Source organism: Spodoptera frugiperda, chromosome 1, assembly GCF_023101765.2.
Source record: "Spodoptera frugiperda isolate SF20-4 chromosome 1, AGI-APGP_CSIRO_Sfru_2.0, whole genome shotgun sequence".
Classification (NCBI taxonomy): Eukaryota; Metazoa; Arthropoda; class Insecta; order Lepidoptera; family Noctuidae; genus Spodoptera; species Spodoptera frugiperda.
In genome coordinates this window covers 4,572,203-4,594,926 of record NC_064212.1, presented here as the reverse complement: position 1 = coordinate 4,594,926, position 22,724 = coordinate 4,572,203, and the positions used below count along the sequence as shown (strand labels likewise).

The 22,724-nt window shown below is 34.4% G+C and overlaps 1 protein-coding gene and 1 long non-coding RNA gene across 3 annotated transcripts in view; one reads left to right on the top strand and one right to left on the bottom strand.

The window, feature by feature from the left end:
- The window catches only part of LOC118273592 (sodium-coupled monocarboxylate transporter 2), a 34,663-nt gene that overhangs the window by 3,590 nt on the left and 8,349 nt on the right, over window positions 1-22,724 (top strand). For both annotated transcript variants that reach the window (XR_007705841.1, XM_050697964.1), the window contains exons 3-8: window positions 1,530-1,689; window positions 4,472-4,537; window positions 12,146-12,197; window positions 12,507-12,574; window positions 13,798-13,952; window positions 21,014-21,154. Coding sequence is in view for 1 of the 2 variants with exons in the window: in XM_050697964.1 (XP_050553921.1) it covers window positions 1,530-1,689; window positions 4,472-4,537; window positions 12,146-12,197; window positions 12,507-12,574; window positions 13,798-13,952; window positions 21,014-21,154 (642 nt within the window). In the remaining variant the exon portion in view is untranslated. The remainder of the gene's footprint in view (window positions 1-1,529; window positions 1,690-4,471; window positions 4,538-12,145; window positions 12,198-12,506; window positions 12,575-13,797; window positions 13,953-21,013; window positions 21,155-22,724) is intronic.
- Window positions 2,097-3,488, bottom strand: LOC126911329 (uncharacterized). Its single transcript, XR_007705846.1, has 2 exons — window positions 2,938-3,488; window positions 2,097-2,788 (listed from the first exon to the last, which is right to left on the bottom strand). It is a non-coding gene; the product is annotated as an uncharacterized LOC126911329 (long non-coding RNA).

Below are 22,724 nucleotides of genomic sequence, written 5' to 3'. Positions count from 1 at the left end.
TTATTAATATCTGTTACTTACGGTTTCGCTCGTGAAGTTTAAGAAAAAAGCATATTATATCGCTCGCCTCTTTACTATTTCCAAATACGAACAATCCACATTAAAATCATCATTACAAAGCAAAAGACAAATATACAGACTTCAGTAAAGATACTTTGACTTTGGCTATAACTTGGCAGTTATGATATCAGTAAGGATATTATTATTTGTGCACTTAAATCCTGCATAGGAAACTGAAAACTGGTCTTGTACTGACATTAACCTTACATAAACAGTACCTATTTAGGTACAGTTTAAGTTGAGGAAATTGCGATTTTTATTAGCTTTAAAATTATGTGTGTATCGTAAGCTATGTCATAGATTATACTATATAGCGAGTGTGAACTGGTTTGTCCTAGGTTGAATCAAGTACCTATAGGTTGTATTGGTCGCACATACCTAAATGCTTTATTGACCTTAACATCACTAGGAAGACTTTCGAATTCATCTGGGTAGTAACAGGTTGTGACTGTAGCGTAAAATACAATAACATCACTCTTGCTCTTGTCACGAGGTTTATAAACCGGGTAACATCACTCTCCGATTAATCTACATCTTTCGAATCGCAATCTCCAATTTATCTGCCAAGCGTTTATTATTCAAAAGTCAATTTGACTTTGACTTTATTTCAATTAATCCTCAATGAGGCACATTTGAAACCTCATATTAAATTGTGCGTCAGTCTGTCTGTCAGTGAATTCGAATGGAGAAGAAAGAGCAAGAAACTCCATCGTTACTCTTACTACTTATTATATTGCAAACCCTCATTGTAGAGGAAGCTCATAGTCTAGCAGTTGATTGTACCAAAACAGTTGATGTATGTGGATTTAATTATCTCGTACATACTATTGAAATACGTATATCATTGCCACTGAAATTGTTTCAGAATATTTATTTGTATAGCCTTGAGACAGTAAACATTGCCAGCTGTTTTTCTACTATCAAGTAATGACACCATGACACTAATTCCTTAATGCAATTAATATTTCGTGACCCACTTGTGTGGTATAGTGATACAGAGTAACATAATGATGTTGATGATTGTTTACTGAAGTATAGTAACTGCTTACTGGATGGTTAGGTGTTACTGTTATATTATTTGACTTACATATATGTATAAAGCTTTATTTCTTATCAGGAATTATTACAGTACGTATTTTTTATGACATACACTGGCAAACGAACAGAGGAATCACCTGATGGTAAGCAATGGCCGCTGCCGAATAACGGCGCCGACACACCAGAGACCAGAGGCGTTACTGGTAACGAGAGGAATTAATGTTTGGATGGTCCCATTTAATTATGGCATCGATTGGTTTAATCGACCTTTTTTACTTTTTTACTAATCTTATAAATGCCTCAGTTTGTGACTGATTTTGTGTGTATGTTTGTGTGATACTATAATAGTTATGCCTTAGTATACTTTTAATAAATCGTTAAAATATTTGGTATATTTAATTATCAGGTATTAATTATCATGTTTGTTTCAGTTACGTCTCCGGGGTGACAATACTGGGGACCCCGGCTGAGATATACAACTACGGCACTCAGTACTGGCTGGTGGTGATAGGAGTGACTCTCAGCTGTATAGCAGTAGTCACCATATACTTGCCAGTGTTCTGTACACTGAGGCTATCTTCTTCTTATGAGGTATGTGAAGATGTATCATATTGATGTACCACTTATTTGTTAAGTTATATGGGTTTGTTTAATGCTTACTTCTAGGTATATATAGACTTACTAGCAAATCCGGCGAAGTTCGTTTCGCCAATGACTCTCCCTATTGTCCTGATTTTCTCTAAAAATTTCCTTAATATTTTTTGCTATAAACCTCATAGAGCCCGAGACCTTTCCAACGAATGCAAAACCGTGGAAATCGGTTCGTACGTTCTGTAGAATAGCGTCAGGAAGGAAAACTCGACTTATTTTTCTATTATAGATAAACAACATAGTCATAGTCTCACGATAGTTATTATAAAAACTAGCTTTTGCCCGCGACTTCGTTCGCGTGGAATAGTGACTTCCGGCAAATTTTTGGTTTTAACCACATAGTTCCCAATCTCGCGGGATCTCTTCAAAAATGAGATGTGGAAGATATTCCAGGGAACTCTTCAAAAATCAACATAATGAGCTCTGCGTTTGAATTTAATAGATGTATACTCACTTAGGGCATTGAAAAAATAGTTTAAAAACGGACTTAAACTAACTTAAAACAAAAGAAAGCTACGAATTACGAATTTATAACAATTAAAAAAGAAACTATATTACAACCTATCCTCTATGCTATAATAACCAAGCTTAAACTAAATAATTTAAAAGAAACGACTTAAATCTAATCTAATTAAAAAAAAATTAGACTTACAATTTTATTAAAAAAACTAACTACAGTAACTACTAATAATCGATATCAAACTAAACCTACGTTAAATAGTTTAACCAAAAAACCAGGAAAACCCAACAAATAAACTTATTAATTGACAAATACAACGAAACCAATTTAGAATATACGAAACAGCAGGACCACTACAGACAAATAATCATACGACTGATAATACACTTTTTCTACCATAGTACCGAAGCGCTCGGCCGATACCCAACCAAATGAATGTAACGAAACCATAGCGCGATCTATTTCGATCCCAACGCCATCTATCGAGGATAAAGACAACTTGGATTATTTATTTATACTCCGTTCGGGCATTTTCTTTGTACTAAAAGTTTAATTATATTGATATTATTTTTTTCATACCTTTTTACTATTTATTTACTTTTTTCGATGAATTAAAACAATAACATGAACCGAAGTCGTGTAACGATCGACATAGAATTATCTATACTCCGTTAGAGCATTTTCTTTGTACTAAATGTTTTATTATATTGATATTATTTTTTTCATACCTTTTTACTATTTATTTACTTTTTTTCGATAAATTAAAACAATAACATGAACCGAAGTCGTGTAACGATCGACATAGAATTATTTATAAATAATGTATTACTTATTTTTATTTTTTGATTTTTGAAATAAAAATATATCTATGTCCTTTCTAAGGTTCTAAACTATATCTGTACCAAATTTCAACCAAATCCGTCAAATAGTTGCGGAGATTAATGGTATAAGCATAGAATGTTCGACGTGATTCTTTAATTTGACATAACTTTTTTATTTATGAACCGATTGACATGAAACAAACACTAAATGTAAATTTAAGCATTCCACAATATATTCGTGAAAACCGCATCCAACTCGGATCAGCCGTTTCTGAGATTAGCGCGCACAGACGAACAGACAAACAGACAAACAGACAAACAGACAAACAGACAAAAAAAAAGTTAATTACATTTTTGGGTTCGACATCGACATAACAATAACCCCTGCTATTTTTTTTATTTTTATTTTCAATGTACAGACAGCACTTTTCTACGATTTTATTATATGTATAGATATAGGCATATCAAAATCATGCACCTGTGCTGAGTATTATAAATATTACTCCTATCTGTTCCGGGTTCCGGATAAAAGAGATCAACCTTATGACAGATAAACGTAAATTCAGATAACAAATCTTAAATATTGCACGTTTACTTTTCCTATATAATCAGAAAGATTTCTAAGACATACCTCTGTTTAAGGAGTGAATGTACTGTCTTGAACTATGGAACTTGAAATGATGAATTCATAAATCATTGATATCATTAAGTTAAATGGCTTAAGATTGTATAGGAATATAATATAATAAACGTTGAATAATCATCTCATTGAATTCCTATAATTTATCTCTGTGTCGGTAGATCTTATCGCCATTTGGTAATCGATCATGAATTGACAACCGTTCTGATGTGGACTTTGCCCCGTGAAGTAAAAAATTGCATGCGTAGATTTGCGCGTTGATTGAGTACATTTGCACTTACAATAAGTTAGTTTTTGCATAGTTTTGTTGAATTAACAATTTTTCTGTCTCTTTTGGCTGTGTTACGATAGTTCTGACGCGTCAGTTTTTATTTTTAATTAGGTAATTTTATTACAATCGTGTCAAGTGTTCGGGCTTGCAATTAGGTAATCGATGTTTCACAAGTTATGTTATTAAATTTATTCATTTAATTGTAATAACAATAGTAAGGACTAATTTTAACCTTCATGCATTATAATATAATAATCAATACTAAATTAGAATCGATATACAACACTTCCGACTACATTGTTTAGATTTTAATTTGATTAAAAATTTAGGTCACGTGCTTACTTCATGGTCATAGTTTTACAAGAATACCCGAATGTTTTCGAAATTGACCGGAACCCACATTCCTTTATTACGAGTACGTACGCTAATTTAATATTTCTCACAATAGTAATTATTTAGCTAAGATTTATGTAAGAAATAAATATTTGGTATAATCATATTCTAAAATGTTATTTATTTGTTTGTTTCAGTACCTAGAGTTAAGGTTTAACAAGAACGTTCGGGCAGCTGCCTCGGTATTGTTCCTACTCGACGAGGTGAGTTCAACATACAAACATACATACATACCTTTACAACCAACATCATACTAATATTATAAATGTGGAAGTTTTTTTTGGATGTTTGTCCGCCAATCACGCTGAAACTTCTGAACGGATTTTGATGAAATTTGGTATACAGACAGGGTATGAGCTGACTTGGGTGATAGGATACTTTTTATCCCGTGAGAACGCGGGACTAGCCGCTGGCAGAAGTTAGTACATAATATTAGTATCTTTGACACAACACATATTAGTTACTGAAATATGTATTATATGTCGTCACACGTAGATTACTGTAACTGCTGAGATAATGATTCGATTCCTGATCGAGGCAAATGTGATTGTATTAGATTACTTATATCATAGGCGAAAATATTTTCAAATGTAAAAGCCGTGATAACGTAACAACTATTACTTTTGACAGTTATTGATCCTATGGGGCAGTGAATGATAAAATATGACACACCGACTTTAGGATTATTTAGGTAATCTAAACCCAAGATAGAAAGATAAAGAGTCAAATAATTTTGGAGATTCGTTACTGTCAATCCAGAGCTAGTATTGGCTTTAAATGTTTTATTGTATAATGAAACAATGTGACGTTTTTTAATTCGCGAAGGTTTGAGAAGTGCAAAAACACGATGCAAATATCGCTCATTATTATCAGTGAGTACACCATTTCAAAAATTCAAAAAAAAAAGCGAACTGTACTTTGCCCAACTCGAGAATCAATTTCGACTCGACCTGACACTTGCGACCACTTGTCTAACTAGGCTCGAAAACAAGTAAAGTACCGGCAAGTTATTGTAAATAACTAGGTACATAGGTACTTAAAGTCTATTAGTATTTACCCAAGACACACTTTGATGACGTAATTAGCAAGTATTGATGTCATCTTTTCCAGGAAACTTGGTAAAAAGTATAATAAGTGGCATTGTAATTGCAAACAATGAATATTCGTTTAGTATTGGTTTGCGATGCGATTTAGTTAGTTAGTACTGAATAGTTAACTAAGATCCTTGGTAAATGCACTGAAACTATCATCATCATCAGTCGGAAGACGTCCACTGTTGGACAAAGGCCTCCCCCTTAGTCCTCCTCGTAGAACGACAAGCCCCCACCTGCATCCATTAGCTCCCAACGAGTTTGACGATATCGTCGGTCCACCTAGTAGGATGTCTGGTGGTCACGTTGAGGACAATATATTACTTTATTATGCTATTGTTATTAACCTTTCTCATAGTTCGTTTACCTATATTTAAAGTGAACATAGTATACATAATTGAAAACGTATTGGTCATTAATATGTTAACGTTTAGTTTCGTAACAGAATATTGATGGGATTCTAATAATTAAATCGATTAGAGTTTAGAGATTAACGAATATGTTGACAATCGTATGTGAGGATTAAGTAACAATCAGTAGCTACCTAGTAACTACGGTTATTTATTCGTAGCTGCGGAGTACCTAGCGGGTTTACCGAGGCTCCGGTTCGGGCTTGGAAAGCAGGAGCAGGAACGGGGTGATTTTTAGTCAGTAAGAGTTTGACACTGCCTCTGGTTTTCCCCCTCAAGAAAAGGTACAGTCATTTGTCTGAATATTTGAGACATGTACCTATTGATGGCAGAGTGTATTTTGTTGTTACTTCTAGACCCTGATAGTCCAGTAGTAGACTTTCAGGGGACAGTCTACACAGAAACTTTATCAAAATAAAAAAATAAAATCTTAAAGATTGCCAATCTGCCATAGCGACAGACAAATCCGTAGTATTTTCTTAAATAGCCAATACTGATGTTTGTTCAGAAATCAGCATTTCTTTAATAGTGAGTGTGTGTAAGGTCGTTCGCATTGCTGACACTCTGGACTTTGACCGGTGTCGATTCGAACGAACAGAATCAACATCAATTGTCTTGTCGCATCGACGGAACTGCGCCTGACGCTACATTCACTGCCTCTATGGAAAATTTTAACTAAAACCTATTATGTTATATGTTAATTTATACCATAGGGTCCATTGGGGTAATAGACAGACAATAGGTCTATTTTTATAGTGTAATGTAGTCAAATGAAGAGATTGTGATCTGATTTATAGACAGATAATTATTTAAATTTTATTTTTAATGTACTCCTTTGTTTTATTTAGTTGGAATCAGGGACTGTTTTGATTTGATTCTTTCATGAAAGAGTTGTATGTTTTTAAATTCTTTTTTTTTGGCACTACAGAATCTACAGATCAACTGCTATAAGTATTTTATCCGAATTATAGCCATATAGGTGTTTACCTCGATATCATAAAATATATGTAGCTGTTATTCATCGTTTCAAAATGAAATTATGTGTCTGTAAAACATACTTTAAATAAATGAATGAAATTGACGTTCTTATTCGGTGGACATCTGCCAAGCGTGCATTGAGAATTAATTTATTTTAGGCTTAACTAATTGAATGATTACGTATTCAAACTATTTCGAAGCGTCATATTTGGTAGATAATTTGCGTAATAAACACCTCCTAATTAGCTACTATGAAGAGCTTGTCTACATACATAGCATCACACTTTTTATTTCTAAAAGGCACTTTTTGTTACTAAATGTAATCACTTTTCACCAGTTATAGAATGAATCAATATGAAGTAATAGTGGTATTGTACTTCGAAGGCATTTATATGCATTTTCCTGTCAGTTGCATGACGAATTTATATACAAGATTTCCATTGATAAATAACACCTGTTATAATAGCGACGGCGGCGACACGTCAGTACACGTAGTCACAACTCAAAAGCGACTCGTGACGTCACACACGTGTAGAAAGCGAGCGATGTAAATATACGACGGAGTATTTTATTCGCCTACCATTCGATGGTTTTTAAATATAACATAATATTACGCGTTTTATTCCCTTGTAAGGTGCACTTGGTCCATTTAGCCGGGTTTAGTTATGGTGATTCTTTAGTCATAGGTACAGCGATATCCGCCAACCCACCTTGAAAAAGCGTGGTGATTGGTGAGACCCGTATGAAAAACCTTCTTCGTGTAAGAAGAGACCTTTAGCAGTGGATACTTATAGGTTGTTCTTGTTGACGATGATTGTGATATCATCTCATTCTAAGTATGTGCTACAACCAAATAATGATAGAAACTTCCAAAAATATTCATGTACCAGCTGGCCCGGCAAATTTCGTACCACCTCAAACATTACTTTTTCTCACCTTTTAAACCTTGCCTGGATTTCCACAAATAATTCAAGACTAAAATTTGCCAAATCGGTCCAGCCGTTCTCGAGTTTTAGCTAGACTAACGAACAGCAATTGATCTTTATATACTTATGTATATGTATTATATCCATCTCGGGATACAAAATTTGAGTTCTTTGCTCTCTAACAAAATTTGCAACTACACAACAAACGTCACAATCTACTTTTAAACCTAGTTTTCAATCTATTTAAATACAATTTGCGACAAGGTTATTTCATCGTTTCGGACTTTGACCGGCACAATTTGCTACATGTCATAAACAATGTACAAAGATTACAATGGTCAATTGACCACTTGGGATTGGAGTACGTATGTACTATATACATACATATACATACGTATATATGTATGTAATGAATGCGTTTATAAATGTTTAAAAATATGGCTGCAACTATTTCTGGTCTATGTCTTTGTGAGTCAATGGGCTGTTAAGAATTAATGTACTAGCACATACTAAATCTATTAAGATTTAGTAATACTTTGAGACGTATATGTAACCAGTTTGTGATTGGTTACTTTTCGTCTTTTTTGTCTACTTAACAAAGATATAAATCTGGTGCAATGAACTCGAAACTGAAAATAAATTACCTAAATTATTTTTAGTATGACGTACGTTGACATTATTAATTTGAGCTATTTGTAGTACATAGCGGCATTACGTGGCGTAATGTGCACCTCTACCTACCCCTTCGGGGATAAAAGGCGTGACGTTGTGTGTGTGTGTGTGTCTGTTGTAGTACATATACAAGTAATCGATTAGATGTTCCTCTTGTAGAACTATGAAACGAAAAAGAATCCTGTCATATCTTAACCAATACATTTTTTTTTCTAATGAAACGTTGTCTCACACTAGAATTTCCTTCTGTGTCACGACACAAGAGGAATTCCTAGTTACAAGCATACAATTTGTCATACAATTGTCTACAATTTAAGGATACAAAGAGTTGCTGTGTTCGGGAATCTAGCCCTTTGCATGACAGCCAATCGTCCAGCCACTGCGGACAACACTAAAACTGCGTATGAGTTTTTTCTCAACAATAAATGCGTAGAGATGTAGCTTCGTTGTGCATTCTCTACCGCCTATACCACGCAGAATGCTCTGAGGAATTATTTGGTCTTATACCTGCCGCTTCTTTTCGCCATCGACCTACACGACAGCATTTCCATCCCCATCATATAGATGGTTGGTAGGCCACAACTGTGCGCTTCTTGCGAAACTTTCTGCCTCGCACAGCAAAACGTGGAATGACCTGTCGTCGGCGTTCAAATCTTTAAGAAAAGAGCATACAGTGTATGTTCTTTTTTTGGCATACACCTTTTAAAAAGGCCGGCAACGCACCTGTGACTCTTTTGGTGTTGCGGGTGTCCATGGGCGGCGCTGATCGCTTACCATCAGGTGACTAGTTTGCTCGTTTGCCACCTATTCCATAAAAAAACATGGTAAAGGAAATAATTACATGTTCTTACGTAGACGATTGTAATTACACAGTTGAACTTTGCACCGTGATTTGATGGTTTAATGACAGACCAGCAATTATATCGGCACAAACAATACGATGAATTAATCTAGGACAGTACATATAGGTACTTATTAGACCAGAATGCGGAAATATTTTTATATGAACCAATTACACTTATTAAGTAGAACATTTAGGTATGTTTGTGTCAGGTTTAGTGTCTTGATCGGTCCAGTGTTATTGATTAATTTTAGATTTTAAGTTCTTCGTAGTAGGATTGAATTTCGATTTATTTGGCAGCCTGAAGTTGCCTTGAGCCTACGAATAATGCTTATGGGAATATTCAATATATATAAAAGTTACGTAAAATATAGTCTGAATATGCATAAACTCCCACATTGCTCACCCGCTGCTCAGCTTCTATTGATCATACATTAATGATTTAGCCTCTAGTTTTCCTCGATTAATGCACTATCTAACACAAAAAAAATATCCAAATCGGACTAGTAGTTCCGAAGATTAATACGTTCAAACAAACAACCTCTTCAGCTTTATGTACATAGGTACTAGCTGACCCTGCAAACTGCGTACCGCCTCAAACATTTTTTTTTCACCTTTTAGACCTGCCCTAGACTTCCACAAATAAAGACCAAATCTAGCCAAATCAGTTCAGCCGTTCTCAAGTTTTAGTGAGAATAACGAACAGTAATTAATTTTCATATATAGAGATTAAAGTATCTCTTAGGATATCTTAAGAAAGAGTATTTGAGTATTTTTCTCCCGTTACCATTTAATTAGTTATGTTTGTTTTTCTTTATAACTTCCTAATCCCCGATTCCCGAACAACCCATAAATTCCTAACACCCAATACGCTTATAACGCTAACGCCTCTGGTCAGCGGCGGCCTTACCCATTGCGAGGCTCCGGGCGGCAGGACTTTGCGAGGCCCTTTGTCCTTCGTAAAAAGTATCCCACAGACCTCATTTAAAAATGATATAACTTGGCAAGTTTTAATAGAAAATTATATACTTGACTCATTGCGTTTAGTAGGTTTATAACAAAGTGTGTGAAAACTTGCCAAGTTATATCATTTTTAACTGAGGTCTGTGTATGGAACTTGGTACTTATTTAGATCTCACTTCTTTTATAGGCGAAGCATTCCAATATTATCGAACTTGGCAGCCTTTCACATTTATGTTTTGGGTGGGATTTCATTTATTTTTGTAAGGTTTATTTTCTTTTTTTCTTATTTTGCTTTACTTTGACTAAATACAAACCTTCGTAACGAATTTTAGGTCGGTACGACCATTGGAAGATATAGATAATTTTTTTGTTTTAGTTCCTTAGGGGTATGAATTTACACCTTCATTATTTTTAAAACCGACTCACACTTGGCCATTTTCAGATTTTTTCCTTTACCTTGACCCAAAGACCTACCTCCATGCCAAATTTCAAGTCAATACGACCATTGGAAGTGGTCTAGGTTTTTGATGAATGAGTGAGTGAGTGAGTCAGTCAGTCAGTGAGTGTATAGTAAAAATAGCGATTTTCTGACGTCAATATCTCAAGACCTACAATAGGTACATTAATGAAATTTTGTATTTTAGATAAGTAAGTAGGTCTCGACAGATACTAGAAATTTCATATGCGTAGATAAAATAGATTTTGAGTTATAGGTGGGTCGAACTTGGCCCGAAATAGTTCGTGTAATATAACCCACGGCCGGTGTGTCGGTTTTTTTGCTCGAACTTGACGGACACACTGCCGTGTGTCTAGATGTGATGCGAAAGTAGGTCTGGTTGTTTGGTTTAGGTACTTGTTATGTTTGACGAGAAATACTAAAGTTATACAAATAAATAAAATTTGAGTTTTAAAAGATTTTACTTTGAAAGATTTGCAAAATTAACAAATACAGAGATGATACATTTTAAAATTGATGTTTGCGACTTTTGCTAAGACTAAAATTTTTAATTAAAACAGAATAATCAAACGAATGAGCTACGTCATTTTCGATGGAAAGAATAGCAAGGCTGAAAGCCGATCTTGTGTCATCGAATTCCTCAAATATGTTTTAATGATTTTAAGCCTCGAAAACCTCCTTTCAGCAGACGCAACTGTAACAGGTGTGGTGGCAATAATTCTCAGGACTATTTCGATAGTGGGGTAAACTTCGGTATTTTTTTTTTTCTATTATGTATTTCAGCATCGAGATAATGTCGTCGTTTCCTTCATACACACGAATGAACATATTCAGTTCTTCGTACAATTCATGTCCATCAATGCCACATGATTCTCCTACTGTCATAGATATTTGCAAGTCGCTGCATCGTTTCAAAAGTTCACTATCACTAATTTCCTTTAATCTTTTTGTATTATACATGAAACCAAATATGCTCTCATGGTGTTTAAGTGCCTCAAACCTAGGATGACAGCTTGCGCGCACGTTGTCGACAATAACATAAAAATAGTTTATTTTGAAAATCTCTTCCGCATTCAATTCATGAACTGTAATTTTGCAACAAATGCGTTGGAAGTACACTGCCAAGACATTATTGTAAAATTAAAGCTGTTTTAGTAATTTTAATGGAATTAGTTAAGTAACTAACTTTATTTTAATTTACCGCTATGTTATAACCTGAATAAGTAATTAAGGATCAAAATAAAAAGTTTAAAAAAATCTATATTTTTTAAAATTAGCTTGGGTTGTGTAGCGCGAGGCCCTTGCAAGAGCGAGGCCCCGGGCGATTGCCCTGTTCGCCACCCCTAAGGCCGCCTCTGCCTCTGGTGTTTCGGGTGTCCATGGGCTGCGGCGATTGCTTACCATCAGGTGATCCGCCTGCTCGTTTACCGACTTATACCTTAAAAAAATTAAAACTAATTTGTTTTGTTCCAGGTACTATTCCTGCCAATGGTTGTATACGTTCCCGCATTAGCGTTTAATCAACGTGAGTAAATTAAATAATATTATAATAAGTAGTGTTAATAGAAAATAAACTATAAGTACAGCCCTTAAGTAATATTTTCCTTAGACAGTTAAAATCACGGAATACAGAAACTGTATTCCATTTTTAAACTTAATTTTTTTTCATTTGCCTGTATTTTAAATGTACTATTTATTACCCTATTATTTAGTCATTATTTTTATTTTTAAGGCTTATTATTAGACGTAATTTTTAGCCAGCATTGCAATTTATATTTTTAGTATTATTTTGTTATGTCTTACTCTATGTGTATTTATTTATTTTTACTTTCAGTGACGGGTTTCAGTGTATTTGCCGTAGCTGGTACTATGGTCACAATATGTGGCCTGTATACAGTATTAGTGAGTAGATTTGTTTTGTTTTTTATTTATTTAAGCTTGTTTTTAAGTAGATTACATTGCATGTTAATATCGATTTTTATTCGTTTATTGTGCGTGTATTTTTTTATATAATAACTTATTAAGTAATGTGTAATTAAAATCTTATCTAGTCAAGCTCAGATATAAATAAAAAACGTGTCAATATAATTAAAGAGTGCACATGATCAATGTAATTGTTGATCGCTTTCCATCAGGTGATCCGTCTGCTCGTTTGCCTCATATTCCATAAATAACACCCAATCCATTAGTTACGTTACGGGTTCAGTAACATCTAAGCCCTCAAAGACATTTAATGATTATTTAAACTATTCCATAGTAGCGATTTTTATTTTGAAAACAATTGCTAATGACTGGGTTAAGTAATTATTAAATGTCTCTGAGTATGACAGTAACGCCCGAATACTCAAACGCTACTCAATTTTAAGTTGTACTTAAATATCGTGCTATCTCTGTCATTTTATACAGAATTGATAGTGACAGAACTACATTTGAGAGCGTCTTAAAATTGAGTAGCGTTTGATTATTCGGGCATAAGTACCCCAAAGACCAGTATGATTTTAATAAGACATTGCTTAGGCTAGAAGCTTATATAATTTAATTGTACTCTGCTACTCACCCATATTATGAACTGCGTGTAATTAATCAATTGGTAGAGTATGCCATCTCGCATGGCTAGCAACACAACAGCAACGTGTCGAAACACGTGACAATCAATGGTGGTACAACTTGGTAGTGTAGTTAATGGGAACTATGAGTAATTGCACTTTTGATTTGTTGTGTGAATTTGCAAATTAGGTATTGCTTGACCGCCGTACTCATTTAATGATTACTTAACCCAAACAAATTGTCTTTAGCTATTGATTTCGGTATTAAATCATTACTAAGGAATAGTTAAAGTAATCATTAAATGTCTCTAAGTAAGGAAGAAGAACAAGAAAGAAAGAAATTGCGAGCAAAACAAAAAATATTTTAAGAAATAAAAATGTCTGATACTCAGTTTAAATGTCTGAAACGAATTAATATCCAATTATTTAACACATACCTATTTTACTAGATTTTTCCTCCGAGGTAATAAATCAATTTTCCCGAAGTTCCTTAAAATAATTTTAATACCTAGTAATAATTAGGCTTAGGTATATACATAATTTTTTTTTTTTATATTAAGCTATTACTTTTTAACCCAGGGTGGATTAAAAGCCGTGGTGTGGACGGATTCAGTGCAGACGGGAGTGATGTTCATAGGCGTGATCCTAGTGGCTGCCGCCGGGACGATCGCCGTCGGCGGCGTCTGGGAGGTCATCGACATTGTCAACGAAACCGGACGATTTGAATTATCCAAGTATGTTGAATATTTTAAACAGTATTTATAAGGTGATTGATTGATTGGAGCTTTTTTAAATCTATATAATATGGTGTATATTTTGATGTCTGCGAGTGATGATGGAAATGAGCGGAAAAATGTGAATTTCAGTATCAGTCCTCTACCTAATTGAAGTTTTATGTCATGCTCAAATATATGCACCTAAATGTGGCGATAAAGGTATTTTTATGTTTTCTAACAAAGTGAAGTTTTATATCATGCACTCTCTCAATAAATGCTAGATTCATTTGGTGATGAAGACATCTTTTTAAAGAAATGAAGAGTAATACGAATAAATTTGACTGCACGGTTGGTGCGGTGGCTGGGCAACTGGCTGCCGCGCAACGGGTAGCGGGTTCGATTCCCGCACGGAGCAACTCTTTGTGTGATCCACAAATTGTTGTTTCGGGTCTGGGCGTCATGTGTATGTGAACTTGTATGTTTGTAAACGCACCCACGACACAGGAGAAAATCCTAATGTGGGGCAACGTTTAAAAAAAAAAAAATCACACTTTTACATTTTCGCGAATAAAATAAGATTTTCAGTAGGAACTTGCAGTGCAAACTGCTTGGATTTACATTTTTTTTTTATGACGACTACGTTCATTGTAAAAGAGACCTTGAAATATATGTCATACTAGCTTCCGCCCGCGACTCCGTCCGCGCGGATGTCGGTCTTCGCGTGGAAGTTTTATTTCTCCATTTTGAGTAACTCTGACAATGACATCTTATAAATATCTATTGGACCCCAATACGGCGAGGCCCATAATAATTAAGGAGATCCCTCTATTGAGCTACTGCTGTTGAGCTCGCGTTCTGTAGAATAAAACTGTTTTTTTTTTACGTATTTTTTCAGGATAAAATGTATCCTATTTTATGCCCAGGATAATAAGGTATAATTATACCAAGTTTCATCGAAATCGATCCGTTAGTTTTCACGTGATGCCCGAACATACAGACAGACAGACAGACAAAAAAAATATTTATTACATATTTGGGTTTGGTATCGATCCACATCCCCTGGGTGTTACTATTATATTATTTTTAGGGTTCCGTAGCCAAATGGCAAAAAACAGAACCCTTATAGATTCGTCATGTCTGTCTGTCTGTCTGTCCGTCCGTCCGTCCGTCCGTCCGTCCGTCCGTCCGTCCGTCCGTCCGTCCGTCCGTCCGTCCGTCCGTCCGTATGTCATAGCCATTTATTTCCGAAACTGTTGGGCCTACATAGTTGAAACTTTGTAGGTTGGTGTATTTTGGTAACCGCTATTCGAATTTTGAATAACAATTAATACATTTGAAAAATTAAAGGGGGGTACTCCATACATGGAACTCATTCAAAAAAAATTTTTTTTGTCTAACATATCCGTGATGCGTGTCTATGGATAGGTCTTTAAAAAAGGAATTAAGGTTCCTAAAATCATTTTTCGATAAAATCAACTGTTTAAAAGTAGACGCTTCCAAAGTGGAAAAATGAGTGTCCCCCCCCTCTAACTTTTAAAATAAGTGAGTGAGAAAACTAAAAAAAAAATATATGTTGTAGATTTCAATAGAAACTAACAACGAAAATTGGTTTGAACCACATATCATTATTAGTTTTTAAGAAATAAAACATTTTAAAAAACCGCAAATATAACTTTGTCGTTCATACAAACATTTAAAACCAAGTTATTTTATAACTTTTATATTATGTCATCTACTTGCTGTTACGGAACCCTTCATGGGCGAGTCCGACTCGGACTTGGCCGGTTTTTATTTCAATTTGAATTGTCCCTTCTACACATTTATTATAATACTAGCTTTTGCCCGCGACTTCGTTCGCGTGGAATAGTGACTTCCGGCAAATTTTTGGTTTTAACCACATAGTTCCCGATCTCGCGGGATCTCTTCAAAAATGAGATGTGGAAGATATTCCAGGGAACTCTTCAAAAATCAACATAATGAGCTCTGCGTTTGAATTTAATAGATGTATACTCACTTAGGGCATTGAAAAAATAGTTTAAAAACGGACTTAAACTAACTTAAAACTAAAGAAAGCTACGAATTACGAATTTATAACAATTAAAAAAGAAACTATATTACAACCTATCCTCTATGCTATAATAACCAAGCTTAAACTAAATAATTTAAAAGAAACGACTTAAATCTAATCTAATTAATTTATAAAAACTAACTACAGTAACTACTAATAATCGATATCAAACTAAACCTACGTTAAATAGTTTAACCAAAAAACCAGGAAAACCCAACAAATAAACTTATTAATTGACAAATACAACGAAACCAATTTAGAATATACGAAACAGCAGGACCACTACAGACAAATAATCATACGACTGATAATACACTTTTTCTACGATAGTACCGAAGCGCTCGGCCGATACCCAACCAAATGAATGTAACGAAACCATAGCGCGATCTATTTCGATCCCAACGCCATCTATCGAGGATAAAGACAACTTGGATTATTTATTTATACTCCGTTCGGGCATTTTCTTTGTACTAAAAGTTTAATTATATTGATATTATTTTTTTCATACCTTTTTACTATTTATTTACTTTTTTTCGATAAATTAAAACAATAACATGAACCGAAGTCGTGTAACGATCGACATAGAATTATCTATACTCCGTTAGAGCATTTTCTTTGTACTAAATGTTTTATTATATTGATATTATTTTTTTCATACCTTTTTACTATTTATTTACTTTTTTCGATAAATTAAAACAATAACATGAACCGAAGTCGTGTAACGATCGACATAGAATTATCTATACTCCGTTAGAGCATTTTCTTTGTACTAAATGTTTTATTATATTGATATTATTTTTTTCATACCTTTTTACTATTTATTTACTTTTTTTCGATAAATTAAAACAATAACATGAACCGAAGTCGTGTAACGATCGACATAGAATTATTTATAAATAATTTATTTCTTATTTTTATTTTTTGATTTTTGAAATAAAAATATATCTATGTCCTTTCTAAGGTTCTAAACTATATCTGTACCAAATTTCAACCAAATCCGTCAAATAGTTGCGGAGATTAATGGTATAAGCATAGAATGTTCGACGTGATTCTTTAATTTGACATAACTTTTTTATTTATGAACCGATTGACATGAAACAAACACTAAATGTAAATTTAAGCATCCCACAATATATTCGTGAAAACCGCATCCAACTCGGATCAGCCGTTTCTGAGATTAGCGCGCACAGACGAACAGACAAACAGACAAACAGACAAACAGACAAACAGACAAACAGACAAACAGACAAACAGACAAAAAAAAAGTTAATTACATTTTTGGGTTCGACATCGACATAACAATAACCCCTGCTATTTTTTTTATTTTTATTTTCAATGTACAGACAGCACTTTTCTACGATTTTATTATATGTATAGATATGAATGAATGAATGAGTGTTATAAACGTAAGTGTAGACAAATCTAATCAGAAATCTCCGAACTGCTAAGCTATCGGCAGTTATACGTGTTATTGTGAGTCAACCATAGAAGATAGACATTTGCTGTCGTAGAATATTTTTCAAACAATTTTAAGGAGAACATTTCCGTCATACATTATTTCTGTATAGCTTTAACTATTAAGGCTGCACACGCGACGGAAGCTTAAAAATGCAGTAAGTTCTCCTGTTTTCCCAACATTTCCCTTCACTGCTCTGCTCCTATTGATCGTAGCGTGATGAAAAGTATACTATAACCTGCCCAGGAGAATAAGGAACAATTGTACCAAGTTTCGTTGAAATCTGTCGAGTAGTTTTTGTTTCTATAAAGAACATACAGACAGACAGACAGACAGACAAAAATTTTTCTGATTGCATTTTTGGCGTCAGTATCGATCACTAATCACCCGCTGATAGTTATTTTGGAAATATATTTCATGTACAGAATTGACCTCTCTACAGATTTATTATAAGTATAGATAATTTATTTCTTATTTTTATTTTTTGATTTTTGAAATAAAAATATATCTATGTCCTTTCTAAGGTTCTAAACTATATCTGTACCAAATTTCAACCAAATCCGTCAAATAGTTGCGGAGATTAATGGTATAAGCATAGAATGTTCGACGTGATTCTTTAATTTGACATAACTTTTTTATTTATGAACCGATTGACATGAAACAAACACTAAATGTAAATTTAAGCATCCCACAATATATTCGTGAAAACCGCATCCAACTCGGATCAGCCGTTTCTGAGATTAGCGCGCACAGACGAACAGACAAACAGACAAACAGACAAACAGACAAACAGACAAACAGACAAACAGACAAACAGACAAACAGACAAAAAGACAAACAGACAAACAGACAAAAAGACAAAAAAAAAGTTAATTACATTTTTGGGTTCGACATCGACATAACAATAACCCCTGCTATTTTTTTTATTTTTATTTTCAATGTACAGACAGCACTTTTCTACGATTTTATTATATGTATAGATGTGCCAACCGCAACCACAAACGAGGTTACTGCATTAGCAATTTATCAATACCTATAGACAACTTATAATATAAGTAATTTCCTACGTTTTACGGAAGTGAAGCACATAGGTAATAGGTTCACGTGTACATATGTAAAAGCAACTATTAGAGTACTTTTCCACCAGAGATGTGCTATGCTACGTTGCTGTGGATGCGTTTGGCTTCCACCAATCATATTCAACGGTACACATAACTTAGCACTGGTGGAAACGGACTCAGCTAAGCTATGTTTTTTATATAGAAAGTTGCGTGCTATGGATGGCTTCCCTACTATCGATTCATCGTATACTCGAGCTGCGCATCTTCCTCACACAGCTACATAGCTTAGTATTAGTGGAAACGGTCACATATTTTCACAGCTTAGCTATTACATCTTCGTAGCATAGCTATATAACACATCTCTGGTGGAAAAGCGGCCTTAGTTCCGGCTTACAACTACATCTACAAATATATAGATACGTCAATAAGTACTTGAGTTCTATGATTAGTCATATCATAGTCGATGTGGGAGTCACAGATAAGATACACATTAATACTATAAAGTAAAGGCTGATAAAACTAACTAAAGTATGCCTATCTTAAGCATTGATCTTCACATGTCAATTGTGAAATTTATCTGAAATAGTTGCCGAAATGAATGTCAAAATTGTTTAAATGTTTTATGTTATCTGTGGTCGTATGTTAGTTGTTAGTTCCGGGTTGTGTTGCCATGGAAACCGATGACGTATGTAACATAGATAATGCGTATTATTTACTGATATTCCTATCTATCGCATTTGAGTTCTATCGTATTACGAGGTCTATGTCCTGTGTAGTAGTAGTAGGCTTCATGACAATATTGAGATTTTCAGATTTATGGAAAGAGCCTTGATAAACCATAATGTATTTTTTTATTTTAACTCTTCATTAGTTTTTAATAAAACCAATTCCCTGGGTTGTTTCAGTAAGAAAATAAAAAATACGATTGAAATGTTTTAAAATAATCCCCAAGACGGGCATTAAAATATAAAATAGCCATCTACCCTATTGTCTGTGTTGGAAATCTACGTAATATTTCTAACCTACTGCATGCAAGATTAATCACCACGCGTACCTATACCTTAGTAACTACACACGCATTGGTGCAACTGCATAATCAATGTTTGTATTTACATGCAAAAAAGTAAAACTAATTTCCTTATGCAAGTTAGTTGTAATCTTTAACCTGAACACGTGGCTTTAAGCGGTGGTAATGAACTTGGCTGTGATAACCTTTGATATGGTCGACTAGTTTAATAGGTACAGCAGACATATGGCCACTATCATGGAGATTAGAATGTTTTCAAAGGTTTAAAAGATGCATGAGTGAATAATGCCCAAATGTAATAGCTATGGAAATGGAGAATTGATTCTGGTAGTAATCTCATTCCTGTAGCATATAATATGACATAATATCAAGATGTGATAGCTGAGCTGTGAAACTATGTGACCATTTATACTGACACTAAGCTGTGTAGCTGTGTCAGTAAGATGCGCCGCCGCAAGTAGCTGTGCGAGAAAGATGCAGTATGCGATGTATCGATCGTAGGGATCCATCCATAATACAAGTCCATAACATGCATTTTTCCATATAAAAACATAGCTTAATTCAGTCTTTATAAATATTTCAACTAGGTAGACGTCCTATCTGATTAAGTAACGTATAATAAACCTACATATTATGTAGAATTCAAGCAGTTATTAATATTATAATGAAGAATTACATAAATGGTTCTGACGTCTTTTGATGTATTTTTGGCCACTTGCCCAAAATGAGTGAAAATATTGAAACCATTCAGTGGTGTGACTCATTGCAGTAATTGAGTATTGAAAGGGGATAAAGTTACTCGTAGTAGCTTAAGTGCGACGTATTTATTAATTGTCAATTAATATGACGCCGCGTGGTCGCATTTATTATTAGATTTTTGTTGAGTGTCATTGATATTATCAATTTTACGAAGGTCAGCTACACATCATCAGCCTATAAGCGGCCACTGTCGATCAAAGGCCTCTTGTCAAACGGAGAAGGTTTGAGCGTTAATCACCACACTTGCTCAATGCGGGTTGGCGATTTCAAACTTATAATAAAAAAATATAAGCCTAGGTTTCCTCACGATGTTTTTCTTCACCGGTGTCTAAATAATCTTAGAAAGTACATATAACTCGGGAAAAGTTACATTGGTATTGTTCGAAACAGCACTGTCTTGGTCCGCAGAAAAGGTCAGCTAATGGCAGCTAAAATATATAGTTGATGGGTATTCAGTCAGACATTACACAATTCATTTCTATGTTAACGGCACAATGATGGTTCCATGTTTCTGGTATTATCAGGTTTTAATTTATATAAAGTTAAATTCAAAATCTTTATAAATATTAAAAGAAGATTTGTTTCATCATTTCTTTCTCTACCCAGTGCCTTTACCTACAATACATCAGAGGAGATGAGCCAAACAATAACTAACTGTACATAAAATATAATAACAATACAATATTAATGTTTAACCTTTGTCCTCAGCTGGAGTTTCTCTCCATACGAGCGTCAGACAGGGTGGGGAGCTGTGGTCGGTGGATTCCTGTACTGGACCTGCTTCAATTCCGTCAACCAGACCATGGTGCAACGATACATCTCCCTACCTACTAAGAGGAAAGCTATCACGTAAGTATTTAGTTAAAGTTACAGTTTTTGCAATTTTATTAGACAATTTCTAGAAAAAATGTTACATATTTTTTTATAATAACTATCGTGATACATACTAAATTAACTAAAAATCACGGTTTACTCACGTGAATTAATGAAGAAAAGCTATATTAGTTTCGAGTCACAGAGGGACTCAGTAGACTTCGCCATATGCATCGGCGCGTCTGCGTAATGCGCCTACCACACGTGCATGCCTGACCACAGTTTTAATTGCACATGCTTGTCGCATGAAAAGACTGAACACGGATGTGTCTACCACACGGCACAGTTAAGTACGCGCAAGCCACATTCTTGTCGACATCGTCGGCGTGGAAACAATGGTTCCCAATGAAGAACTATTTCTTCTGCTATTATTTTTTAAGTGTTTGCTTGTGAAAAAAATAAAATACAAAAGTCAAAGTGTAAACGATCAAAGTGAACAAAAAAATGGCTGTTGAATAGAAAAATTCATTCACATATACATCTACTCAAGGATTTAAGAGATGAGCCAAGCGATTGGCGGAATTATTTACAAATCCGCAATAGTAAATCCGCCATTTTTAACGACCGTGCGCGTACAGTTACTCCACTCCACTAAACTGAGAGCGGCTTGAACACTGAACTATCAACCACACGCGCAGACAAGTTTGTACAAGTATAGCTTGCGCATGCCAGAATTTCAAGCAAGTTTAAAAACCATCAAGTCAGTCATTGGAGTTTGCGCATGCTACCGTTTTACCAACTACACGCACAGTGTTCAGTGTACAAGCTGGCATGCGCAAGTAAAACTGCGGTCAAGCATGCACGTGTGGTAGACGCATAAGTACGCAGCTCATGATGAAGAATCCTTCTGTGATTTAAAACTAGTAGAGATTTTCTCCATTCATTTACGTGAGCAAACCGTGATTTTTAGTTATAGGTAATGTCAACAAATTCGTAACATGGTATAATGCACTTTATGTCTCAAAGGGTAAGGTAGCGGACATATTGAATGTTAACACCTACTTATGACCAGTTATGTTTTAAGCCCCATTTTATTGGGCGCAAGTTATTCAATATAAAAAAACATGAATAGTTATGTTGCATTGTTATTTTTTCCAGATTTAATGACGATATTTTATTTTGAATTTATGTAATAATGAAGATGAAAATGGATGAAAATAATTTGTCAGTCTACAAGGTATTACATGCCTTAACTATTAGATATTTTTCAAGTAGACAATCTTCACAGTTTTAGTACCTAGTATTTTCTTATTGCCACAGTAATATCGACCCATTATACATAGTTTATATTCGATTGTTTCATCTTCAAGGTTGTTGAATCATTGTTCTTAAATTATACCGAACGCGATTTCTTAAGCATTTTTTGAAATTCATTGCATTGAATTAAACCTTTTGATCCCAGATCTACTTATTTTAAGTATTGCATTTCGTCCCAAATATATGGGATATAATATGGCAATTCGCCATCAATAACTAGACTATCAATAATTAAACCAATGACTTTAAAAAGTATAGAACAAGCACCTATTTAAGGGTCATATCTGAC